This window comes from Boleophthalmus pectinirostris, unplaced genomic scaffold (assembly GCF_026225935.1).
Source record: "Boleophthalmus pectinirostris isolate CB_2022bp ecotype Guang Dong unplaced genomic scaffold, ASM2622593v1 HiC_scaffold_7, whole genome shotgun sequence".
In the NCBI taxonomy this organism is placed as follows: Eukaryota; Metazoa; Chordata; class Actinopteri; order Gobiiformes; family Gobiidae; genus Boleophthalmus; species Boleophthalmus pectinirostris.
Genome location: NW_026571473.1, coordinates 13,202,253 through 13,229,808, shown reverse-complemented (window position 1 = coordinate 13,229,808; position 27,556 = coordinate 13,202,253). Strand labels below are relative to the sequence as shown.

The 27,556-nt window shown below is 36.6% G+C and overlaps 2 protein-coding genes across 3 annotated transcripts in view; both read left to right on the top strand.

Annotated features, from left to right (window-relative positions):
* Nucleotides 1-7,711, top strand: part of mylk4b (myosin light chain kinase family, member 4b) — a 46,316-nt gene extending 38,605 nt beyond the window's left edge. For both annotated transcript variants that reach the window (XM_055165016.1, XM_055165015.1), the window contains 10 exons: nt 481-695; nt 1,365-1,470; nt 2,180-2,273; nt 3,328-3,437; nt 4,261-4,402; nt 4,484-4,554; nt 4,630-4,758; nt 5,368-5,599; nt 6,422-6,470; nt 6,564-7,711. In XM_055165016.1, the coding sequence (XP_055020991.1) occupies nt 481-695; nt 1,365-1,470; nt 2,180-2,273; nt 3,328-3,437; nt 4,261-4,402; nt 4,484-4,554; nt 4,630-4,758; nt 5,368-5,599; nt 6,422-6,466 (1,144 nt within the window). In that variant the 3' untranslated portion in view covers nt 6,467-6,470; nt 6,564-7,711. The remainder of the gene's footprint in view (nt 1-480; nt 696-1,364; nt 1,471-2,179; nt 2,274-3,327; nt 3,438-4,260; nt 4,403-4,483; nt 4,555-4,629; nt 4,759-5,367; nt 5,600-6,421; nt 6,471-6,563) is intronic.
* A 1,287-nt stretch (nt 7,712-8,998) lies between these two features.
* Nucleotides 8,999-27,556, top strand: part of gmds (GDP-mannose 4,6-dehydratase) — a 142,218-nt gene continuing 123,660 nt past the window's right edge. Inside the window, exons 1-4 of the mRNA XM_055165114.1 lie at nt 8,999-9,248; nt 15,500-15,544; nt 18,288-18,375; nt 18,464-18,573. Of these exons, the coding sequence (XP_055021089.1) occupies nt 9,150-9,248; nt 15,500-15,544; nt 18,288-18,375; nt 18,464-18,573 (342 nt within the window). The 5' untranslated portion in view covers nt 8,999-9,149. The remainder of the gene's footprint in view (nt 9,249-15,499; nt 15,545-18,287; nt 18,376-18,463; nt 18,574-27,556) is intronic.

The window sequence follows — 27,556 nt, the reverse complement described above, 5'->3', positions numbered from 1 at the left end:
CTTAATATAACTTATTATAATAAACTAAAATGAGTTTGAGGTAGTGTTGAGGAAGAATGGGAAACTGATTTTGAGAAAGATGCGTTCATGCTAAACTGGAACTAAACCTGGACTAGACCGGGACTGAAGCAGGCCAAATATACAGGACTAAGCTAGTCTCAAACTAGGAACAAATCAGTATGAATTTTTAGCAGCACATCATATGAAATTGTATTTAATTATTTTATTTCTTGTGTCAATATACTTTTTCATGGGGTGAAGTTTGTTTGAAGTTTGAAGACTGCTTAACCCCAAAATTATAACAGTTGGGATTACACATCTTTAGTCAATAAAAAATGGTAGGACAGAAGTCTCCTGTTTTTTATTAGGCTGTTTATTCAGCATAGAGTCCTGAGAGTATTTTGAAATATACAGTTTTAATTTCACAAAAATATTAAATTAAGTATAATAATGATTAAATATTTAAACATCTCTGTACAGTAATGAAGATGTTGGCGATGTGGCTTCAAGCAGCAAGAGGCGGGGCACTGAGGAAGATCTGGTGAAAGATGATTTAAAAAAGAGTCGTGTTGACGAACACAACAAAGAAGAATTAACTGACGAAACTGAACAACAGGCTTCTACATCTGAACCAGAAAAATCAGAAACAGAGGAGGCAAAGACAGAAGAGGGCAAAGAAAAAGACTTTAACATAGGTAATTTTATATGTTTACGTTACCAAGTTAAATATGCACTAAGCAGCTTTCCTGGTGGAGGGTTTACCATCTGGATGTTATTGCATTGCCTGGTATGTTACACAGTATGACATTAAACTCAACTTTCTTCTTATTATTATTCAGTTACATGTTCTTACTGTGAGTGGGCTTGCCTCTCCGCAGAACTGACCTGTAATTTTGCCTGCTGAAGTTGCATACAGGTTTTCATATAGATTGAGGAATGTAATGTCTTATGGAGCATTTAAAACTAAGTAATAACATCTCCATGGAGAAAAGCAGGACCTTCCACCAGAAAAGTTGCACAGTGTTCTCCAGCACAATACCATTCAGAAAGTACCTCTGTTAGTAAAGGGATCTTGACTACTGGTTTGTTATGTTTGTTTACAAGCCACTGTTTCCTGGTTCCACACTACTATAGCATCACGCAGACTGTCCGCACAGACTTGACATTTAAGTTTTCCTTCTGAAATGGATCAAATGTCATAACAACATGTCTGCCCATGCGTCACTGACATGTCACAGCTGGTAGAGTCGATAATGAGACTCTGGCATGATGCTATTTCCATCCACTTTGTTTCTGGGCAAGAAGTTCTTCTCTCAAAGTTCAAACTTGTAACTTCATTAACCATTTGTGCCTCTTTATTTCAGATTTTAGCCCACCACCATCTGCTCCTTTTGACCATCGCATTGTAACGCCAAAGCCACATCAAATTGCCACTTACTACACAATCAACAGAGAGGAGGTACTAGGAGGGTGAGTAGTACGGACTTGGCTGTTGGATATATATTTGTATTACTTTATTCGTAAGACTGTGAAGTGGGCCTCTAATGAAATGACAGGAGAATCTTACAGCATGTGAAGTGATGCTAATTGTTTTCCAAGACCACTCTATTGCCCTCTAAAGGGCAGTAGACACCAAGCACAGGGGGCACTTACTGAAGCGCGGCCCCCTCTGATGTAACACACCAGGGCTAAATCCTGCCTCTCAAACTGAGATTACCCCTCTGCACGCAAGCACATTGCTCAAATGGTTCACAAAATGACACACTAACGGTATTAATTTCACTGTGGCTCGAAGGAGATAATTATTATCAGTTATCACTATGGGGAGTTTATAATAATGCATATATTTTAATAGTTTTAATATTCTGAAGATGTTAAATATTATTGAAATAACTTTAATACAATGTATAAACTAATAGTAATGGATTGTATTTACGGTATTACGCGTTACTACAATCTCAAAACACAATACATGAGTTCATTCACCATTCACACACTACTCTGTGCACTGATGAAGACTGCCTTTCTGTGCCTCCAGTCTCTAATACAGAGTCATAAACCTAATTTACACACAACACAATGGGATAACTGTATTGGTCAAGAGAATGAACCACCAACTTCTTGATTAGACAGTATTGTTTTTAGATTCTTTGTTTCTTAATATCTGTTTCTTTTTTAGGGGCCGTTTTGGACAAGTCCACAAATGCATAGAGAATTCTTCTGGCCTGACTTTAGCTGCCAAGATCATCAAAGCCCGAAGCCAAAAAGAGAAGGTGCAGTAGCCATCACCCAATGAACACTCAATACAAGACTGTCATGATTCTGATTGGACACCAGTTTGACTAGACACTGTCAGGGCTTATTATTACACTGGTCATTGTTAAAATTTCCTCTTTATAAATAGATCCTGCTTAGCAGTTCAGTGGATTCAAAGTTGTGTGACTGTGGTCAGGTGCCTGGGTGTAGTATGGTGAAAAATGTTGTCAGCTTATATTGTCAGCTATTCTAATTGAAAGTAGACTCATATTACACATAACTGACCTCATGTGACAAAACAGTCTGAGTAGTACTTTGTGTCCATCAAAACATTACCAGCCATGAAAACTGTTTATTTAAATATGAACTAAAACATCTTTGCTTCATAGATTTCATTAAATAGGTTGCATGAAATGTAGTTCCAATGTCCTTCATCAGATCTTTTGGTCAATCAATATTTAAAGTGGTTATTAAATTAGACCCGAGGTGAAATGTCTTTTTCTTACTTTTTCTTTTTTTTTAGTTTATTCCTTGCTGATAAGGACAGGGGATGCTGTGAAATAGTTATCCATTTGTTTGTTTCCATTTGTTTGTTTCCTATTGGTTACACTTTTTTTTTTCAATCGCTTTGGCACATTTATCAATTGAAAATGTCCATAACCGATCACACAAAATCCTAAACATTACACATCTCACAGTGCGTATATCTGAATGTCGTCTCATATAGTTTGTACACTCTGCTGAGACCTTTCTCCCTTTATGACACATGGGAAATCCTTTGCTGTGCTTGCAAATATTTGCTTTTTGTTGTCATATTTGAATTTCTATATTGACAGAGTTTGGGCCAACATCCTTTACCAGTACTTAAAACATTTGATTATGCAGAGAGAGACTGGTTATTGGATGTGTGCACTTGTTTTATAGAGTTATTATATTTGGCACACCCTGTGAGATGATTGCTGTTAGGATATTCAGATATTCAACTTTAATCTTAACCTAATTTAGTTTCAGTTCCCCTATATCTTTCTATTTTTCATTTGGAATATTGAATTTTATGTTATATTTTGTTAGGAGGTGGTGAGAAATGAGATCCAGGTGATGAACCAGCTCAACCATGCAAACCTTATCCAGCTGTACGCCGCCTTTGAGTCCCGCCACGACATCATCCTGGTCATGGAGTAGTAAGTGCATATGATTTTAAGCATATTAAAGATAAACAGATAAAAAATTTAAATCGTGAGGTGCAACATCAACAGATTAAAAGCCCTATTACGTAAAACTGTCTCTTGTGAGCTTTAAGCCATGTTAGAATGTTGTTACCTCATCAAAAACTTATTGAGAGTTATATGTTGCTTCATTCACACATTTTCAGTAACCCTTTATTATTAGTCTGTCTACATCTCTCACAATGCTCAGTTCCACCTTATGAAGTCATGGAGTGGTAGTTTTCAAATGAACAGCTCCCTTTTATCTTTTGTTTAGTAGAAAATTAAAATTCCAGGGCTGAAATTATCCATATCGTTCTAGTGAAGGTCTATGGAGTTTAAAACACAGTGGGGCACTTTCTGTATTACCACATGACATCACAAGGTGGAACAGAGTGTTTTCAGTTGGAGCCTATATTTGCAGGATTTGTCCATGTTTATGAATGAAACAAAACACAACTCCAGATATGTTTTCAAAGAGGAAACAACATTAAAACAGATAAGAAAAAAGCGTAAAATGGGCCCTTTAACACAAAAACACTTACACATATAGACATTTAAAGAGCTCAATTTTCTCATTCCTTCACATGCATCATCCCCCTCTCTTTTCATATTTGTTTTAGGTATTAGTATTAGGTTCTTTCCACCATTTCAAAGTTAGCTCACTACATGTCACTAGTCCAGTATAGTAAGTTCATATCTACTTCCACAGTATTTACCAACATACAATAAAAAATAATAGAATTAATAAACCAATTGGTTATCTTGGCTCATTTCGAGTTCCCTGCTTTATTTCCAGTGTTGAAGGAGGAGAGTTGTTTGACCGGATCATTGATGAAAACTACAATCTCACTGAACTGGACACAGTGCTGTTCATAAGACAAATATGTGAAGGTCTACAGTACATGCACAAGATGTACATTTTACATCTTGATCTTAAAGTAAGACTGACTAAGTTAGAGCCTTAATGCCGTTTCCTGAAGTTAGCATTTTAATCATTTTGTTTTTTTGCTTTTTTCCAGCCTGAGAATATTCTTTGTGTTAGCAGAGTCACAAATAAAATAAAAATTATTGACTTTGGTCTGGCCAGAAGGTATAGTCTTATTTACAGTTTATCATTTTGATGATAATGATGAGCAGAATTTCAATATTGTCCCATTTGTGGCAGGTATAAGCCCAGAGAAAAGCTGCGCGTGAACTTTGGGACGCCTGAGTTTCTGGCGCCTGAAGTCATCAACTATGAGTTTGTTTCATTCCCAACCGACATGTGGAGCCTTGGTGTGATCACGTACATGCTGTGAGTTCAAACCTCAAACACGTTTTAAGATACAAAATATAGTAACTGCTTTTGTGGTATACCATTCAATTCACCTTTTTCTGATCATGACTTACATGCAGATGTGAGAAGAATAGCGAAACATTGCAATCAAGTAAATGTACTTTTACCTTGAAATAATCACTCTAGTCACTCAATTAGAAGTACAAAGTAGTTCTAAAAAGTAAGTGGGGAATCTACTACTCAAGTAACAGTAAGTTAATATCTACAACTTAACATCTGTTTTTAATGTGTTCTTAATGCAAATGTAAGACAAAATTAACTAACGTAAAATCTGGTATTTTCAAAAGATAGGCCACAAAAGTTTGACAAAATACAACAAAATCATATATTCAGCAAGAAATGCAAATGTAATACTGCCAATGTAGCTTTTGTCACTTATTCACAGTGGGAAGACTTTTAATCAAAAGTACATTAAAAGAATGGTGCTAGAAAACTATTCTGAGAAGTTCAATTTATATTACAGTTACTCAAGTTAACATGCAAGAGAAACTTAAACTGAGCACCACCCACCTCTGAATATAAAATAATAGTGCTTCTCTGTATCTGACGCATGCTTTGTCATTCCAGCCTCAGCGGTCTGTCTCCGTTCTTGGGGGACGATGATAATGAAACGCTGAACAACATTTTGGCGTGTCAGTGGAACTTTGAGGAAGAGGAGTTCACGGACGTGTCTGATGAAGCCAAAGACTTCATCACGCGTCTGCTGGTGAAGAGCAAGAGCTGGAGGATGAGCGCCACCGAGTCCCTCAAGCACCCCTGGCTGTCAGACCAGGAACTGCACTACAAACTAGACCAGAAGGTAGCTCACTAGATTCTATTGATACTTTGCTATGACATTATGCTGGGGGAGTTCTGCATGTATAGCAAATTTTTCAGCAGTTACTATGGTGACTCAGTGCACACATAAGCAAAGACAGACAAAAATGTTTTAAGATATAAGAGCACAAACCATCTCAACTGTTGAAGCTGTTGATGATGTATCAATGTATCAAGATTGCAAAACACACATGAAAAACACTACCCAGCTACTAGTTACTTTTTATAACAAGTTTAGCATTTTAGATCACGCTTTTTTACCAAACATCAAAAATTTTGTCATTTTAAATTGCAGTTTTTATTATCTGTGCTTTGGTCAATCAGAACACTACTCACTAACTTATATGATTTAAAATGTATCTACTTACAGTTACATGTCTGAATGATACTCAATTACAAGAACAGTACACCTTTAAAAATCTACTCAAAAAAGTACAATTAACTGAAAGATCTACTCAAGTGAAGTTACAGTAATATATGTAATTAGTTACTTTACACCCTGATTGTGAGCATAAAATCATTGTTTAGTGTGGACAAAGTGAGTGATAGTAGCAACAGTAGAAAACTGAAACTGTCTCATATACACTGATAGTCAAAGGGTGTGGTACTTGAAGTAGGTCTACCTGAAATCTGACAGTTGGAGACCTATGCATGCAAAAATAACCGCATGAGTGTGCTACAAGACTTGGAGCACAATAAAATTCTTAACAGTAAACATTTTGGGGATATTAAAAGTTATGAATATTGTAATGAAAAGTTTAAGAAAGCTACCATTTAAACATTGTTTTTCTCTTCCCTATGATAGAAAAATAAGTGCCACTCAACACATGCACCTCCACCAGAGAGCTAGACGGGTGAGTTTACAAAATCAAGAGTCTGGTTAGCTTAGATACCTTTTATTCTTGTATAACTTACTGACTTCACCCTTTCCATAATTTTCTCTCCAGAACCACAAAGAAGACCTCTGCATGTTTTTCACAACCTGGGCCATGGAGCCTACCACTGGACCAATGCTGCTTACCTGTGATGCTGTTTGGCTACTGGAAACTACTCTGTGCTTTGCAATTTTATGTTTAGGTCTATAGTTCTGGCATGCGGCACAAAATTTAATTATTATAACATTGTAATTGTCCTGAAAAAAGCACAAACCTGTGGCTCAGTGAATGTTGCATTTTAGTATCTCATTACTGGAGCTGCCTAGACGAAACCGTTTGGTTGGTTACCTGATACAGTGAACACAAATTTAAGTCAAAAAATAATTATTTGACACCCCACTTGTTCATTGCATTTATTGCACTTTTTGATTTCACACTCAAATAAGTTTAAGTTTAAATAATTTTGTGAATAATCTTTCTTGATTTCTTTCTTTCTTGTCAAGTCTTATAAATTGTTATTGTGTTCTCAATAGACATGTTTTAGTATCCTGTTAATTAATTTATTTGTATATATATCACTTTACACACAACTCTCCCTTTCCTAAAGAATGAGGCCATTGTATTTGTAGACACATCCTCTTGTTTAATATCACCCACCCTCAGGCAACAGACACTGAAAGATCCTAGATGGTGCCATATCTCATGCCTAAGTCACCTTTTAAGTATTTTGTAATGAGATTAATACTGGTAATAGTAATGTTTATATAAATTAAACTATGGCCTTCCCATTTCCACTTTTACAACAGACCCATCATAGACTGCTGGCCCATTGCTTTTCACTGTCACCATGTGTGCCATAAGTGTGCTTTGGCTATTTGGAGTAGCGATCTCACCTTCCATGAAGGCATACTGAACAACATAGTACTACCTACTAATGATTCATTTATTTCTTATTGCAGTAGTTTCAGATGTTCATTTATTTACTGTCTTGTCACCAGACTGTACTTGAACTACAAAGCTTTTCTTCAACAGGAAACTTGGTACAATCCGATTTCACACTTGAGCACAGATCTTACTGTATGTGTATAGTTTAAATCCCTGAACAGACACATCGCATTTCTGTGCAGATGACATGTTTTTGGTGGTGTTCAAAAGTGAAAGAGCTTTGTGATTGACATTTCTTTATAGGAATTTATGTAACTTTTTCAGTTTTCTTTTGAAATGACACAAATAATTGTAGAATATTAAAATAAAGTACACAACTAATGTTTCTGTGTCTTTGTATTTTATGCAAGTGTAAACTTCCATAATAAGTGGGCTATGGGCACAAGAATACAGATATCGACAATTCCAGGGATGAAATTACCCAAATGATTCGAGTGAGTGTGTATGAATTTTAAAAACACAGTGGAGTCTTTCCTGTATTACCACACAACATCACAAGGTGAAACAGAGTGTTTAATTTTGAAAGAAGAACTCAGTCTAAATATACAGGACTTGTGTGTAAAACGTGTGAATGAAACAAAACACAACTCCAGGTATGTTTGTAATGAGGAAACAACATTATACAAACAAGTTTTAATTTTTCACAGCCCTGCTCTCAGTAAAGATGACAACAATTTGATCAGTAATCCCTACCACGCTCCTCCATGTGTAACTTGGGACAGCCATTTGGATTTGTCAGGGAATTCTACCCTAAGACATCAAATTACATTAAATAAAGACACTCCAGAAAGAGACGGTTAAAATTTTTACTTGCGCAAGGAGAGTCGTGCACACTGTCTGTCAGCTCCCTGACCGACTCTGCTCAACAACTCTCCAAGTCACACTTTTATTGAAAATCATGTCACAGATAAGCATACTTGATGACATACATTTCACATGTTATCTTATAACTAACAATCGTCAACTGAACCACCCTCCCATTTCACATTTGATTACATATCCCAAAGATAGACAATTTAGTAGTTCCCCAAGGCCTTCAGTTTTAACATAAGATGGGACAAACCCAGAATTGTTGGCGCCCATAGTAGATTAGCTTAATCTGTCAGTTGACATGTCATTCATATCTGCTGCTGGTATCATGTCCTGTACTTCCTGAACCAAAACAGACCCAAAGCAATGTTGATTACACCATGATTAATATTTAAATGATTCACCCTTTAAATGATTAATACTTTAGTGAAAGAATTACATATATAAATGAGTAACACTTTAATGAGACTTTAATCAAAGAAATACATTTATATCATAGAATTCTCTAACAGGATTCAGTAGTGACATTTACGATATGCATAGTGCGTACAGGCGTACCCTTGCAGCCACCACAGATAACGCTTTAAATAGAAACATAAGCATTCCATTGAAATCTTTTGAAGAATTGTGTTGAAGTTCTCCTTTCTCGCCCGTGGGGGCGCTAAGTAAGGTCACTAGCCGCTCTCTGCAGCTCAGTGCCTTCTTTGCAGGCACTCTTTGACTGGCGCTGCTCTCATTGGTCCAGGGAGAGACTGTTCCTGTTACGCACACACCGGTGGTTGGCTGCAGACTGCCGGGCTGGTTAGCGGATGGTGCTGGTGTCTTCTTATTTCTGTGACTGTAAACACGACAAGAATTTATTTGTATTTTGTGTCCAAACTGCAAAGCTTCACACGGTAAACCATGGCCTCAACCTCCGACGCTACAACTTCAAGCTCCTCGCTTAACGGAGGGGCGAACAAGCATCGAAAGGTGGCTCTCATCACGGGCATCACTGGACAGGTACGTGCACCATCCTCACTGATCTGTTGACATAAGGTTTAACTGAAAAACACATGCAGTGACAGTTACACTAAGCAGAACAGCATCATGGTATATACCCGTACATTGCAAGACACAGCTAATTTGGTTTCTTTGAAAAAGGCAGAAAAAACTTTCCTCATGAAGCTTGCGTGGACGTGCTGTAGTCAAATAAGCGTGATTATCAGAGGCAGGTGCCAAAGGCTTAACAGTACTTCGTTTAAGAGACCAACCCTGTTGTTAATTCTTAATTAATAATAGAGAAGCTTGAACATGTTGTCCTCATCACGTTACACTGTGTTTTATTTAACTTGTTGTACCGGTTTTGTGTGGTCTTGTCGTTACTGTCCTGAATTCCTCATTTGTTTGCCTGAGATATCTCCAGAAAAGCGCACTTGTCAAAGTCGCGAGTAAATGATTTTTAACATACAATATTTTGTGATCACTTTCCAAAAATGTAAATCATGTAGTAAATACATATTTAAATATTTAATAACTAATAACAGCTTTCTTGTAGAGACCATTGAAACCGAAAGTAACTTTAGCCATTGCTCAGTGCCCCACACAGGGTGTTACATTTTGAGCGGGGCAGGTTACAATAGTGTAATACAGGCCCTTTTAAAAGATTGTTCTGCTATATTAAGACTATGCAGGAGAAAGAATAGATTATAGGAGTCACCAAGTTCCCTTTAATAATGGAACACACTTGGTATTGCCATATCATGAAGTCCTATTACAACATGACCTGAGACTTAGGCTAATCCCCAAAATGACTGCTTTAAAAGTGTTGACTGGGTTGAACAAGCTGCTCAGAGAATACACTGTTTCATTATTCAGTCACTCCCCACAGCTGTAGCCAGTAAGACTGTCATGATAATTACTTTCAGGGCAGTAGACAGGGAAAAGGAGGTCTGTTGTCCTTGGCCCCAGGATTTCAGGGCCCCAGAATTGGATCAGCTTATTAATTGAAGAAGAAGAAAAGAATGCCTTCTTTGCAGACGCTCTTTGACTGGCTAGTTATAATGAATACTGTTAAAATTCTAATTTATGCTGTAGTACAGTGAGTTCTTGGGTTTAGCCAATAATTGAAAATATCAGGTTCATCATTTGTGAATTTACCTTTTGGATATTTCATGGCAAAGTTTAAAATGTAATCAACAAAGAAATCTAACACCCATATTGAAAGTATGAAATTACCACATTCTAGAATCTGAAAACCTCCAATATAAGTTTGTATTATGAACTTCTGTGATTATAAATATAAACTAACTACTTAAGCATTTCATTCTGTTATTTATTTATTGCAGCTTATATTTTTTAACAATATTGTACATTTAGAAACATTTTTGAAGATAATTCTGCTTTATGATTTGGTTTCAATATTGTTGTTTATCGTGAAATTTTTTCAACAATATATCACACTTAAAAATGTGTTATGTTAAAAGTTGATGATTGAAATAATTTAACTGCTTTGTTAGATGTCAGATCTTGCTAGTCTGGTATCCTTTCTATAACTGTAAATTCTGTAAATTCTTAATTTCATTAGTTTAATTCTTAACCAGTAAGTCTGGTTTTCTGTCAATAACAAATATCACCACAGGTGATATGTGCAGTGTAAACTGAGAATCCTTTTGTATGATGTGAATGCGTACACTTCCTGTACACTTACATTGTTTAGCTGGGTCAGTGTAAGACACACATGAGACCTTTTGGAATCTCAATAGTTGCTCTTTCATATTTGCCTCTCTGCCAAAACTTTTTTCTAGTTTCAAATCTTCAACCTTTTTACTGAAAGTTACCATTAATTTCTGTCTTGTTTGAACTGTTATACCTGTGTCACTCCCTATCTGTTTGACCACTCAAACATTAACTCAGCAAGAATTTACAAGGAATTTAAAAGGCTCACATATTGTCCTATTTTATCCTGTTACTTAACTTCTTCAGATAATGTACAAACAATGATTTTCACCCTTATCCGCTAAGGGGCAGATATCAGTTGTCCTTAGAAGTCACTGAGTGCGTATACATAAGATTTTACGGTATGTGTGTGTGTTCATGTCTACTCTATCCTGGTATCCTGTATCCTGGTATCCTAGTGTCCTCGTATCCAGGTTTCAGTAGCCTGGTTATGATTGTGTCCAGGATACTGTGACAGCAACCCATTAACATCACGCTCACTTGTGTGGCTGTTTGTGTTGCTCTTGAACTAAACTGATTGTGTGAGACTCTTGTTATATTTTTCAACTGTTAAAAACACCTGAAGCTGTAACAGAGCTCCACACTTATGTTCTTACACTTATGTTCTTCCTTGAATCTATGTATTCTTTTTTGTTAAAAAGCCTTAAATTTGCATAATTGTTCCATGTTTTAGCTCCTTGTCATATCTGCAATATAGTTATTATAATTACCGCTCTAAATATCCAGGATACTCTGATTCCCATGTGTACAGAGATATGAGTATCTTGGTTCCTCTGAACTAATGTTAACACAGTATCACAAACATTGTCATAACTGGTAACACACCCACACACACATCTAAACTTCAACATCTTATTTTCCACCTTGCCATACAGAACAATAACTTCTCATATTTTATATATTTTAATTTATGTGGCCAAATTATACTTTGGATTTACATTTTTGATAGACAATGTTATGTATGATTTGTGGACTTTTAGAGAGTAATTAGTATTAGAAATTAGATTACTTAAATATAAAGTATGTATGCCCAGCAGAGGGGGCTAGATTCACAATTTTAAGTTGAATTCAGGGAGTTGACAATCAGATTTTGGGATGTTGTTTTGGCAAAAATATGGAAGCAACCAGTATTATATTATTGTGCAATATTTAGCAGGTTGTGAATGAAAAGCAAGCAAGTTAATCATTACATCAGTTTACAGTACCTACGAGTTAATAAAAAAAAAAAAAAAAAAAAAAAAAAAAATTGAGCTACTTCCTTGAGCATTGCAGGCGCACACTCCTAACCTTAGTGTGCATGTACTTTGGGGGATTTTGGCAGCCCTGTCATAAACATCACATCCAAATGGCCATCCTTTGTAATGACCCGTGGAGTCAGTGAAAGTCTGTGGTGATGAATAGAAGGACCTTGATTGAGAGTAGAGTGGGTTATGCAGATGAGTGAACAGGAATTCAATTCAACCCACAGTTTTTTAACTCTTGATTGGTCTATGCTACATTTTTTCTTGTTATTTTGACCTCACATCTTTTACCCTGGCCACTATTTACACTTAGCTTTCTGTATAATGCATTGCTTTGTTGTTAATTGGTTGTTAAAGCTATTTATGGAACTTTTTTTTACTCTATTTCCTCTGTTGATTTCAGCCATTAAATTAATTTTTCAATGTGGTGGAGGGTTCGCCACCTGCTTGTCTTCATGGAAATGTTGTTGTTTTGTCTAGAATGTTCCACAGTAGAGATTAAACCCATCTATCTCAAGTTAGACAACTGTATGCTACTTTACAGGTCAGATCTGTGGAGCGGCAACCCTGTTCACAGACAGAATTATTGTATTTTTGAGCAATAGAAACACCCGTAATGAATAAATGCTAGATAGATGTGTTTAATGTCATACCATGGGACATTACAGGGAAAGTCATAATAACTCCATGGAAACAAGCAGGTGACAGACCCTCCACCAGAAAAAATGTACAGTGCACCTTTATGGCCAATAGCAGATACGGTGAAAAGAGCAAATATCGGATTTCTAACCAAAACATCAAAAGAACTATGAAGGCCGACTATGTAAAGAGAGCGCCCTCTGCTGGAAAAAAAAAGATGGGTCCTTCTTTATAGACCGAATAAAATAGTTGCCTATTGGTTTTTCTATTACTAGACTATTTATATATTGTTTCTCAAATCTGCCAATATTTTCAGCCAAACCTTATGTCAGAGAAGTTGACCTGTCACGTGACCATACAGTGTAATGTGTTTGTGTATCAGACCCCTGTCCACACCAAGCAGCCCCCCACCCCATAACAGGAAACAGTGAGGTGAGGCCTGGGTTTATGGGCTAATATGGCCTCAAAGGAGTCTCTTGTTTGGGAACAGAACTGCAGCTCTTCAGGCTTGTTTTCCATATTGGTCTGGAGTGGAACGCTCTGACCCTGGCACCCGGGCAGGAAAACATGACATGGCATCGGCAGCACTTTGAACGCGGTGGGGATGAGCGAGGGTCTGCCAGCGCTGGGACCATCTTCTTAGGCTCATGATGACGAGTACTTAATCATCTGAAACAGTTGTGAATTTGTCAAAGTTTAGCAGCTGTATAATGTGTAGGTGTAGTAGAGAGTACATAGAGCAAGGTGGATATGATGGTGGGAGGTTTTTTAACTGCTTGAAATTTTACACCCTACATGTTTGGCTTAGTGTCTTAATTTTTCAAAGAATTGAAACCAGTGGAGCCTCAGGGATGTGGGTGGGAAAAGGGGAAGGCAAAACAAAATTGTCTGCACTGAGCAGTAAAGCCTTGAATGCAGGACAATAATATAAAAATACAATTGTGAGAGATGAGTGAACACGTTACAACAAGGTTGACAGGGTGATACTTATGTATGGAGATAGATGAGTGTCTTTATTATCAAATAAATGTCACACGATTCATGAATGCATTTCTGGTCCAGAAACAAATATAACAAGATTTACAAATATAATTCATGATGTACAAATAAATGTAACAACAGTCCCAAGAGCATTTCTCAACTCAAAAGAAAATGTGCGATTCACAAATGTCAGTGCAGTTACATTTATTTGCCAACCGATGAACCTGCATTTACAAACCACCATACATATTTGTGACTACACATGCAATTATTTATGAAGTTTTGAGACCTTCCTGACAATGTTTGATGCACAAATGTTTTTTTGTTTTTTTTAAACAGCCAATCACATCACATGGTTTATGACTGACAACATTGCGCTACTATTGCGCATGGTGGTAGTAGTTAGGTCCATAGGTTCTAGATAATTTTCAGGTTGACTGATGAAAATTGGGGGGAAAGGCAGGTGGAAGTCAATGGGAGCCAGAATCAGGAGGAGCTGGAAGAGGCCAGATGCTCATTTCCGATATGGAATGCAGCAGTGTCCATTTATATATACAGTCAGTTGATTTACAAATTATTAGAACTTTTAACTCATGTCCATTTCTGTTTTCTACTTTTATTTTCCCATCAATCAGCTCTAATAGACCATTTTTAACTGATTTGAATAATAGATGATATACTCTTTTAATTTTGCATCTCAAAATTACAGTATATATTATACATATTATCTACTTTGCAATATATCTCTCACTTATAAATAGGTAGTAACTGATCCCGAGCACTCCTGAGAGGTATCTGGTTTGTATCTGGGGGCAGGAATGTCCACAGTGCAAAGAGGGAATAGAGGATGAATGGCACGACTGGCTCAAAATGTTCCAGAATGAGCGGTCGGAAACTGTGAGGCACAAGAAGAGACGAGGAGTTACATGGGTGAAGAGAACAAGACCTTATTGACAGGGCCTCTGCCTCAGCGCTGTCCAGAAGCCCTGATTCATGTGGATGCTCCGGGCCAGTGGTACCAGGATGAATATATGAATGAGAAAGTTTTCCAGCACCTTTAAACACCCCGGGGTTAGTTTTGATTTCCTGTGGTCATTCAAGTGTCAGAAAGGCAAATTTGTCCTGTTTTTCTTTCCACCCACTGCCACACCAACCACTCCTACAGCTGTAGCGAACGTGCTAATGACGATAGATATTTTTTCCTTTTCTTCTGGCTCATTTGATTTGCATTCAGTTAATTATATACAGTTTATAGTAGCTCACATGTGTTGCCAGTTGTGTGCAAAAAGATATTTAATTTTGGTCATTACTAGGTTTTGGAGAGAGAGTGAGGAAAGACATTTGGAAAACTCTTATAACTCTCCCTTGCAGTTTCATTGTGCACTGTGTAACTTTTCTGGTGGAGGGTCTGCCACCTGCATGTTTCCCTAGCGATGAGATGCTTTGCCTTGAATGTTCCAAGGTATGGCTTGAAACTTCATGGAGACAAGCAGGTGACACCACCAGGCCAAGTTACAGGTCATATCTGTGAAAAGGCGAACCTGCTCACGAGAATAATGCATGTTTTCAGTATTTCAGTATGTAAATAAAAATAACTGAATAAATGAATAAATTAAAGATGGACATGGACATGCTTTCAATAACCTAATTGTGTTTTACTTTTTATCTTTTCAGGATGGATCATACCTGGCTGAGTTTCTCCTCCAGAAAGGTTATAAAGTGAGTCTAAGTTTTGACTGTTTTATTTATTTATTTTTTACTAGCAAAAGATATTTACTCATGTCTTTTAACATTTATCTATGCATTTTTTCACTTTTATACTTCCATAACTACCACTAACTAACTCTGAATTCATTATTGTCCATTAATAGGACTTCAGGCATTAGATTAAACTGGCAAATTTATGGAACCATTTCTTAGACTGTGTGGACTTAGTTACCCTGCTAAGTGCTGCGTTTCTTATAGAAGATGTGCATGGGTGCGCTTCTGGGTCCATTGACTCTGGTTCCAATTCACTTTGTATTGAAAGACCGTCGCCTCTCTCTCAATAACTGCTGCTGTCAGGCTTGTCATTTTTGTCCTTAAATCAAGATATGAACATTAATAACATAGAAATCTGGTTCCTTTTTTATTTAATTTTTTATTTTACAAATCAGACTCCTTCTTTTCTTGCAGCAGGTTGATTGACAGCCTTGCTAAGCGCCTGTTCCGTGCTAAACTACAAGTGCAGACAGGAAGGGCATTACCTTCAACAGCCTCACTCCGGATTGGCTCTTTCGTTACTATCATACTCAGCTCCAATCTTGCCCCTATAACTGCTAGCCTCAATGAGCGTCATTTGACTGGAGCCGAACGCAATGGGCGATGTCACACTTGGTCCACTTATTTATACAGTCTGTGAGCCAATCCTTAACAAATAATGATAAGGTTCAACATGCTGGGTCATAAGTTTTGATACAGTAAAGTTTTATAGTCCTTAGCGATATCAATTCAAAATCCAATATTATATCATTTGAATAGTGAAAAGTCCTCACAATTTTAAGGAAGTTTAGGAAGTTGAAACTCATGCATATACTGGCACTCAGCAACTTGCATTAACTGTAATCCTTTGACCTCACCTATTCACAGAAACTAAACAAACCTGTGACTTGTCCACACCTTGGTAAGTCTACATTATGGTCAGCAATTCCAGTTTCAAAGCACTGGTTCCTGTATTGACACACACCTTATGCTGATAAAACCTCTGTGTTACCTAGAGCTTCTTAACTTATGACCTTTTACCCCAGGGTCAAACCATTAACAAGGAAATGGTTGTTATTATACGGTAGTGTGAGTGAGGTCAGCGCTTTCACCTGCTGCTAGGTGTGCTGTAGCTAGCAGCTGCAACATCTGTCAACATTTAATGGATGCAAACACTTTACTTCACACCACTGACCAAGGTTTAAGCTAATTGGCTTCAAATTGTAGCAGTTTTTTCAATGTGTTTTTTTTGACAATATGATTTTATTTACTGCCAGATGTACAAAAAACATGTTAAAGGGGGCTCTGTGTAACTTTACTGGTGTGTTGTCCACCACCTGTTTGTTTCTAGGGATATGTAATTGGTTTGCCTAAAATGTTCCACAGTAAAACATTAAACTTATCTATCTCGAAGGAGACAAGCAGGTGAGGTCAGGTCATGTTTTTCATTGAAAGTTATTAGCCATAATAACATATGTAATTGAATAACTGCAAGAATGATGTTTAAAGTGGGATTTCCATTGAGACAAACACCAGACCAAGTTACACAGTGCACCTGGGGGCCCTTATTACTCTATTTTTTGATCTATGCTATAATGTTTCCTCATCAAAAACATACACGGAGTTGTGTTTTGTTTCATTCACACATTCACACACCTTGTGATGTGATGTGATAATATAGGAAGTGCCCCATTGTGTTTTAACCTTCACTCATATCATTTGAATAATTTCAGCCCTAGAATTACCAGTCTCTATTGAACTAAAAGTAGCTGTTAACTTGAAAATCTTGCTTCATGACATCATGATGTGTGAATAAAACAAAACACAAGTCCAGGTATTTTTTTGATGAGGTAACAACATTACAACATTGCTTAGAGCTCACAAAAGTCAGTTTTGTGTAATATACGACCTTCAAGCTAAAAATGCTATGAGAGAAAGTAACAAATTGATTTTTAAGGTGCTGGGATGACATGAAAGAAGAGTACATAGACAGGAAGTACACAGTGAATACAGGAAGTGAGGTTGAGGCCCAGTGTTTGCCCACTTTAGGACTCCCCTCGGATCAGGTTCTGTTATCTTATCTGAGCAGTGCTTCCTCATGTATCCCCCGAACATAGAGCATCACACACAGTATGGTGCTATCAAAACGTTTTAGTAATTATAGAGATTGGTAATACCTGTTTCATTTACTCAAATGCAGTACAGTGATTCAACTGCACTTCTTTCAGTAGTATGCAGACACTGTACTCCCACTTCAGTAATATATTTTACAGTGTAATCGTACTCTTACTGTGAGGAAGCCTAAGTGACAAAAGCTTTATGATGACAATATGAGATCATTTCTTTCATTGTACTTCAGATCTAATTTTTGTGTTCTCTCTGAAATTATCAAACTTTTTGCATGTTTTCTCAATCCAGTTGCATTAGGTTACAGTTGTAACTCAAATGTTACATTTATTTCAATTCACCTTACTTGAGTTGTATATTTTTGATTTGAATAATTTAGTAACTTTGTACTTCTACTTGAGTAACAGTATTTTGAAGTAACAGTAGGCTACTCTTACATGAGACTACTCTCTACCTGTCTCTGCATATTAACCATGACTCAAAAATCTGTAGACTTTAGTAATAAATAAGCCATTAAAATGTTAGTTTAGGACAAGGAATGCTTTTTCCGGTTACAATAAAACCATAACCACAGTCTCTGCTTGTTTTCTTATAGGTCCATGGCATCATTCGCCGTTCCAGCTCCTTTAACACTGGCCGCATTGAACATCTCTACCAGAACCCCCAAACTCACACAGAAGGCAGTGAGTATTCCAGTCTAAGGCACTGTTCCATGGGCTATTAAAATGTCTGCTATTTTTAAACAGGAGAATAACTATTCTATTTCTTTAGACATGAAACTGCACTATGGTGACCTAACAGACAGCACATGCCTGGTGAAGATCATGAACCAGGTGAAGCCGACTGAAGTCTACAACCTAGGAGCACAGAGCCACGTCAAGGTATGGTGGTTTGGCAGATGTTTACTCTGAAATATTTTAGTTTTTGATGATGAAGCAAATTAAAGCTACTGTTTAAAAGTATCTGATTTGACAGGAATTTAAAAAGTGACTGCTCTACTAGAAATTTTTTTAACTACTGCCAGTGTTTCTCACTTATTTTATTTTTTTTGTTGAAAGCTAACATATGTAAGTTTATTTGTTTTTTTGTACCAGTAGATGGCAGATGTGAAACCTGTTTTCCCTCCCCTCACCTGGCCTTTGTACAGGCTCACCGTGCTCTCTGGTCATCTTCTGTCAGACTAAAACTGGCATACTATGAGACGTAGATAGCATCTAGTGGTGTTACGTAAGAATACAACAGGGCCACCTTGGCCAGTCTAATTACAATGGCTTTAAAACCTTTTTGGCCCTGTTTAATCTTTAGTTATTTTTGAACAGTGCAGTTACTTTCATTCATTTATGATCATGACACACATACAAAAATGACTCTTGGGAAAGGGTGTCATAGTTCCTATCAGTGGGAAACACTGATTCAGAAACATTTAGGGAATCAAAACACATTATAGCATAACTGGAAGTTGATGAAATGATTTCCAATTCTGTTTAACACTTTCATGAGTGAGTGTTTTGTTTACTGATAAAATTCAACAGTTTCTCTTTCATTACTCCTACGCTATGGTGAGTTTTTACTAGTCAATGTTTAAAAAGGGCTTTTGACTTCTGGGAAGCGAGCCGTGAGTGAGTGTGGAGGATGCTGGAGCTGATGAAACAGGAAGTCTTGTTTTTGGATGGGACAGTCTGAGCCACAATGTCCCTTTTGTCTTGGAGCTTAGCAGTGATCCCTGGAGATCCCTCGGCGCCGCCCTCCCTCCTCCTGGACTTTACTGAGAATCTAACACACAGTCTCCAGGCTCTGATCCTCCGCAATGCAGCCTGACCTTAGCCAGACTGGATAGAAAAAGAACATTTGTGCAACATCTGAATTTAAAATTGTGGATAGTATATCCTTAATCAAGCATTTTCATATGACAATATTTGATTGTAAAATGTAGTTATTTTGTAGCTATATATGTAATATGTAATTAGTAGATTTATAAGAATTTCAGTGGATCATAGCAGAATGGTGAAGGTGATTAGTTAGTTAAACATTTGGAAGTGAACCATGAGTTTAATTTGGCTTTTTACACATAAATACACTGTTTCCTTGTTCTTTTCTATATAAATAGTTGTTTTTGCGTGAACTCCCATGCAGTTGTAGTCTTGTGTATACAGTTTGCTACTCCGTCTTTCATTACTCCAGATGTTACGATATCATGTAATAACATCTTTGTGCTAAAATCTGAGCTTTTGGGGTGGACAGACTTTGGAAAGTGAATTCAAGCATTTATTGGCTCTATTGACCTGAAATATGTTATGAAAGAGGCTGTGGTTTGAATAGAGCTGGAGAGCAGGTCTATGGTAGAAATTACTGACCGATGTTTTTCCCTGGTTTATTTAAAAGACCCATATTACACTATTTTCTGATCTATGTTATAATATTGTTTCCTCAACACGAACATACCTGGAGCTGTGTTTGTAATAGGTACCTGGTAAGTTTAAAATAACCACTTCATGACATCACAAGGCTTCGGAACAGAGCATTTTGAGCTTTGGAGATGTGAACAGACTAATAATAAAGGATTACTCCTGTGAATAAAACAAAACACAACACCGGATATGTTTTTGCGGAGGTAACAACATGACTAAAAGCTCACAAGAGTAAATTTTGCATAATATGGGATTTTTAAAAAATATCTCTGTAATTACTATTGTAGAACATAAACTGATTGTACAAATGACTTTTAAAAATGATGATTTATTTTCTCACTATATAAATAAAATGATGGCAATAATGTTGGAGATACTAATGATAGAACTAACACAAGATTAATATAGTAGGTCTGTGGAACCAAATGCTTCAACATTTCTGGATTTTCAGTTTAGATATTTCCTCCAAAATTGTGTGTCTGGCTCTGATGATTATTTTGTGAATGAGATTTTGATTTGATTGCTATTTATTCACTTTCACATTCCTTTTGCAAGAGCCACGTTTTATAGAACAGATCTTTGCCTTGTATAGTAACAGACGGTTTTTAGCAGACTGGCAGAAGATAGTGAACAGATCTGTAAAAAGTGGGAAACATGATGATTTCTCTGTCCACATCCTCTTGTGGTTGGAGGCTGTGACTCTGCTCCTTGCTCCCACATAGTCCAACTTCACGGGCCACACACACACACACTCCTATGTTAGAAAACCCCTGTACCTGTGCACAGCTTTCCTCTGTTTATTTCTCTGGACACAGTAAAACCTGAATTGGGTTCAGACCTCACCACATGCAGGTCGCTCAGAACAGCTGATGCCACTGGATTACTGGCAGCAGTGGTGTGGGGTCATTTCCAGTCTGTGTTACCGCGAAGGGAAAGATCACTCACTCTAGCTATTCAGCATCTCCACTGTCCGTTTAATGCATCTCTCTAGTAAAGCTAGTACTGCTGTAAAAACTGGTCAACGTCAGCATCTTTTAAAATCAAAACCTGTCTCACCATTAGCATTGTCACAGATTTAAACTACTATAAATAGGCTTGATACTCAATTGATACCTTGCATCTGATGTCAACAACGTTCTCTAGGGGCGTGATCCTAACTGGAGGCCCTGCTCTGTCTGAAGCACTTTTAGAATTTAATCTGAACTTTATTTTAACACAATCTGACTAGAAAGAACTGACTTATCTGGTGCTGCAACAGATGATCTGATTTGTGCTGTTAACAAGCGCCTCTAAAATAGCATTACAGTCACAAGCTAGCTCTCAGCTTTTTAAAAATTGAAATCATGCACAACCATTAACGATGATATTGCTCATAGGCTCCTAAAAATGTGTCTTATAAACCCATTTTGTATTTATTCTGGAGTTTTCAGACAATCTTGCTATTGTGTACATTGTGTACATTCACCCATAGAAATCCATGAATAACACCCCTTGCGTCAAGTATCAATACCTATTTCAATGCCACAATCATAATAAAAAAGCTCTTTTTTTAGACAATAGACTAGAGGTTTCATGGTGATTACTCATCACTAGTTCTCAAGAACATTCTGAACTGTTCAAATGCTCAAAGTTTTTCCTATTTATGTGTTATATATATATTTTTGCATCAGTACTTGTTTTAGTGTCGATTTGTTTTAGTGTCGTGGTTTTCAATATGACAGCAACACTTACCCCTATGTGCTCAGGGACCATCTCGTCTTTTTGCTGTCCAAAGACATGCAGATAAGGCTGAATTGCTTTTAATGAATAATAATAAAAACGTTCTAATGTTTTACTCTCTTATCATTTCCCAAAGTAGTAGCTGACTGTGTTTCACGTGTTGTTCCAAGACTCACATTATGAATTTAATGTTTGTGAATACATAAGCGGTTAGTGTAGTGCATACATTATGGTCAGGGGGAAAATGGCCAGTGGCACAGATTGGCAGCCTTGCTTCCATGAGGGCAACTGTGACTACAGTGCTATCTTATCTCTACTAGGCCTGTCATGATTTGAAATTTTAAAGTGTGATAGAATGATCAGGAAAATATAGACAATAATATTGAAACTAAATTGTGCCATTGATACAATAATCCTAAATTAGTTTTTTTACACTCTACAGATCCTATTTTATCATAGCACAGAAAAATACAAAAAGTCCCCCCCCCACAAAGAAAAAATACCTACGATAAATATAGACCCCCAAAAACGATTGTTCCATCGAACATATATTGAATAGTAAGTCCATATATTATCATGACAGGCCCAATTACCACCAAGTATGGAATCAATGACTGAAATTTGAGAGTATAGAGAAGCACTATATAAGAAAGCATTTTATATTTTAAAATGTTCAACTTTATGCTCCATATTATTTGATTTACCCAGCCTCAGTGTTCTCCATGATCTGGTTCAGCCCCAAATCTTACAGCTTAGTCTGAGTCTGGATTTGGTCACTAATTGTGTGGTCTCACTATAACACTATTCTTACATCAATGCATTTGCGACTTATGAGGAATCTCTTTTCAGGAAGTCTTATTTCATTTCAAGATGAAGTGTGTGTCCGTGTGGGTGCTTGTTTCCGCTGGAGTCAACAATGAGAATGTTCTATTAAAGCCGGGGGTGTTTTTAGCTTTGGGAATAGTGAAAGGACAGAACGAGGTGTTTTAAGCTGACTGTTATAACTGTGGAGAAAATAACTACTATTTGCCTTGCCCTTTATATCCGTGACAACTCTAGAACACAGCAGGTTTTGTTGGCTTGCTTGGCATAAATAGAACTAATGTGTGTTTTGTTACAAGCCTCATTCATTTTATAATGTCCAACTTTTTTTAAACAGTTCACTAGAGACATGAATATTCAAATAGACAAATTCATACCATCTACTTCTCTTATAGAAACTTGTGTATGAAACTGTATATGAGATGAGACATTGCTTAATTAATTCCAAATTTTGTGCCAGAAGAGCAGATAAGATACAATTCCACATCCATTTTAAATACAATATTCTAATGCATACATACTGGATCAGACAACACAGTGGTGTTCAAACCTTCCACAACAAGTACCCCGGAAGTTTGAATTATTACACATCTAATCTAGGTCTAAATCAGGTCTAAAAGTGGACCACATAAGTTCCATGATAGTATCAAACAAGAAATTATCCAAAGGAGAGCAATAGTGTATAAACTTGACTAAATTAGGCCATGTGAATACTGAGATAACACAAGGACCTTTTGTAATTCTGTTAAATTCTATCATTACCAATATATATTTATTCTACCTGCTAAGGTTGTCATAAGTAGTGAAAATCAGATACTAATTGATACCAAACCTAGATACTCATTTGAGCATGTATCAATACTAAAGTCACTTTCACTGACAGAAAGGAACCTTTCCTGAATAATTTGAATGATCTCTAGCTACACAGACTAGTATTCACCATGGACCACTATGGAACCTACCTGGATGACTGAGGATTTACACAGATATTACCACATGGTAATATAAAAGAAAGTCTATAAAGAAAGTGTTTTTTATTAACACTGTGGTATCGGAATTGGTATGAGTCTACTGTATTCCTTAGTATTGAAATTGAGTTTGAAACTACTACCTACCGACCTGCAGTGATTTGTTATGTGTTGAATACAGAACCATTCACTCTGAACTTTGAAATCTTTTGTTGTCACTAGTAGCAGTAGATTTTCATAGTTCCTCTTTCATTATGTTCACCTGTTTTTCCTGCTAGTGCATGTTATCAGTTCTGTCTGTGTTTCAGTAGCTTGGCCTTAAATCCTGGCTGTGTTTGCCTGGAGTGTTGATGTGTTTATAGAGCTTAAGGTTGCCTGTGGTTCATTCTTATACACATCTTCTAATCCTACCACTTACTACAGATTGTGGCTGGGGTTTCTCAACATCTGTACTCTGTCAGTCATGTTGTTTGGAGTGCTTTGTGTGTCATTTAGCGCACTGTGTAGCCAGTATTTTCTTAAAGTTTAGAAGTCATACTTTTATTATAGCAAAGAAAATGGCTCCTATTTGGAAGATTGAGGGATTACACAGACATCATACTTTTATTGCTTAAAACCGACTTTTACAATTGGAAGAAGATGCAACTGTTTATTGTAATATAAAGCCATCTGTTTTAGACATAAACAAGAAGTTCAGTTTATTTTTGACTGTCAAATTACAGATTGGATTTACAAGGCCATTTACAGCTCTTTGTCAGAATTGTAATTCATTTCATTTATAAATCCTGTTTTGGTAAATTACTTTAAAGCGGCACCATGTATTTTTTCTGGCAGGGTATTTGCAAACTGCTTGTCTCCATAGAGATGTTTTTGTTTCACCTGGAATGTTACACAATATGGCCTTAAACTTGGCTATCTTGCATTGATTCTGTTACAATTGTATTGCTAACAACTTGAAAAGTTGACTTAACATGAAAAGCATATAGAACTAAGTGAGTTTGGTCACTTCTCCACAGATCTGGCATGTAATTTTGGCCCAATGGAACCACCTGCTAGATTCCATGGAAACAAACACATTTAATGACATACTGTCGAACATATTAGGCAAAGCAATAAAATCTTCATCAAGATAACTAGGGGGCAGATCCTTTACCAGAAAAGCTGCATGTTGCAAAAAACAACTTCTATCTCCTTGTACTAAATAGATTATGCTGTCCAGCCGAAGCCAAACAAACCAAATAGAGGCGGCTTTATGTTTATATCTTCATACAAATTGTTTCATTATTTCAATTTTGAAATGTAAATCATCATTTCACCCTGAATCATCTTCTTTCTATTAACAATCCAATCCTGTGTAGTAACATGTAATTGAAACAAACATTTTCAAAATAATCTACAATATTGTGTTGCTTTATTCCATTTAACAACAGAATTACTTTGTTATTTTTAAGTTTTGAATAAACATAATCTAGTGTGTAGTGTTAATAATCTTGTAAACTTGATGTAGGGATGAGTGGTCTTCTTAACAGTCCATTGGCCGGGTTTACTCACTCTCTGATTGGTGTTTACATTTGCATCGTCCAATCACACTCTATGACTGCTGCATGGCACGAGGCCTTATCCCAGTCCAGACTCCACATTCCCAGCTGAAGCGCGTGTTTTCCCTCATTCAGGAATCATTAGCTGCGTATGTGCGGTCTGAATGTGTTTAAGGTGCCATGTTTTCCATTGTTTGAAAATTGCCTTTCTAAATCTGTGCGGTTTTGGCCGAACAGAGATGCAAGGAATATATAGAAGAGTTGAACAATTTTGGAAAAAAGTCTAATTGTGATTTTTGTTTAGGATTGTTTTCAAAGTTCACATTTTAAACATGGTTTATGTATTTACATTTGATACAGGAATCTCATGCTTTTCAGAACAATGTGGTTGCTTTTAGGTACTATATTACCCAAACTTGATTCTTGTGAGCTTTAAGCTATGTTAGAATGTTGTTGTCTCAACAAAAACATGGCCAGAATAGTGTTTTGTTTCATTCACACACTTTTTTTTTTAGGAATCCTTTATTATTAAACTGTCTATCTCCAATTCTGAAAATGCTCTGTTTTACCTTGTGATGTAATGAAATGGTAGCTTTCAAGTTAACAGTTAACTTTTACCTTGAGTTCAATAGACATTGGCAATTCCTTTGCTGAAAGTATCCAAATTATTCTAGTGAAGATGTATAGAGATTAAAAACACAGTGGAGCATGTTTTACCACATAACATCACAAAGTGCAACTGAGTGTTTCAGTTTGACAGAAGAACTCAGACAATTTCTGCATGTTTAGGGTATTAAACATGTGTGAATGAAACAAAACTCCAGGTATATTTTTGATGAGGAAACATTATAGCATAGATCAGAAAATAGTGTAATATGGGCCCTTTAATCAACAAGTCTACAGAAAATCTTGTGACAGTAAAAGCACATTATTGTTGAGGACTAAATTAGATAATTTTGAGTGGCACTGGAGTGAGAGGCATTTATTTGTTCTTTAAGTTGAGGTTTAGGTTAATTACAGAAAGTGATATATAAAATAAAAAAAATATATATACATATATTTTATAAGAAGCTAATTAGAAACTAAATTCTAGGGTTAGCTGTTTTTTTTATATTCAAGTGCCTGTGACAGATTAGACTACTATTTTTCCTTAAACTCGTTAAGGTCATTATATTTAAGATTTAGCTAAAATTGTGTAAATTCTGACAAACTTTTAGGTAGAATTCTCCTACTGTGATGTTACCAATATGAAACTCTCTAAAATAGGACTCTGCTTCCTGTAATTTAGGTATTATCACACCAAATTAAGTCAAACTTGGAAAATCATCAATCTGTCATACGTACTTTAAGTCTATTTTTTGTTTAAAGTGGGTATTGTATCACTTACATTACTGCAGTCTTTGCAATTCAACCTTTGAAACTACCATTTCAATTTCTCAGCAATAATTGTTACAGTGTTCTACAGTGAGCACACATGTTTTTGCACGTACTGAGTGAGTAGTAGTTTAGCGTTGGTGGCCTTGTAGTGGGCTTTCAGATCTCTCCCGGAGCTGACTGATCCTGATTTTGAAAGGTTAGGCTTCATATAAGGCCGTGTGTCTGGCCTGGCTGTGCTGAGAGTGAACTTTAGCTTAAGAATAGGCCTCTGTGTGCCAAAAGAAATATGTCTGCACTTTCCCTTTTCGCTCGAACTCAGGGAATGTTTTGTGGTTGATCCTTGTGGGTCAGATTTGTTGCTCCGCTCATGAGTCAGTTCTTTTTCAGTTTTCCAGCAAAGTTGTAGCACATGATGTTTGGGAAAGACAAGAGGGAATAACGGGGGACTTTCTGAGGTTTAACTATAGGCGGTAGGTCAATAAATAGTAGCGCAAAGCTAAATATGATTGCATCTAAATCTGTATGTTAAATCATGCCTCAAATAACCCAAATCTTCTAAAGGCAAAGAAAAGCCAAAACTATAGGAGTGTAGTTTGCATAGAGGGGCATAGATGGCAGCAGTGAGCCACAAGACAGAGATAGAGGCCCGGTGTGGGAAGTGCCACAGGTAAAAGGAATTTTTTGTGAGGAATACAAAATCAGACATGACTAATTTGACTAAAACATAATTTAAACTGAGTAAAATGGCATTCCTCTAATTTAGTATTTATTCTACTTGTCCATAGCTAATAAACTGTGTCAAATATACACATTTTTTATAGTCTATTTTTGCCACTTTATTATTTTAATTTCTATTAACTTGTATTTTTTGCTTGTGGTTATTTAATTGTTATGTGTGAACTACCATGTCCAAGTAATTTCACTTCTGTATCAATACAATTAGCCTAAGTCTTAGTCTGTGTTTATGAATATTTTTGTCGATCTAATTGCAGGTTTTATTACACATGGTTTACTGTTTACATAGAGTAATTA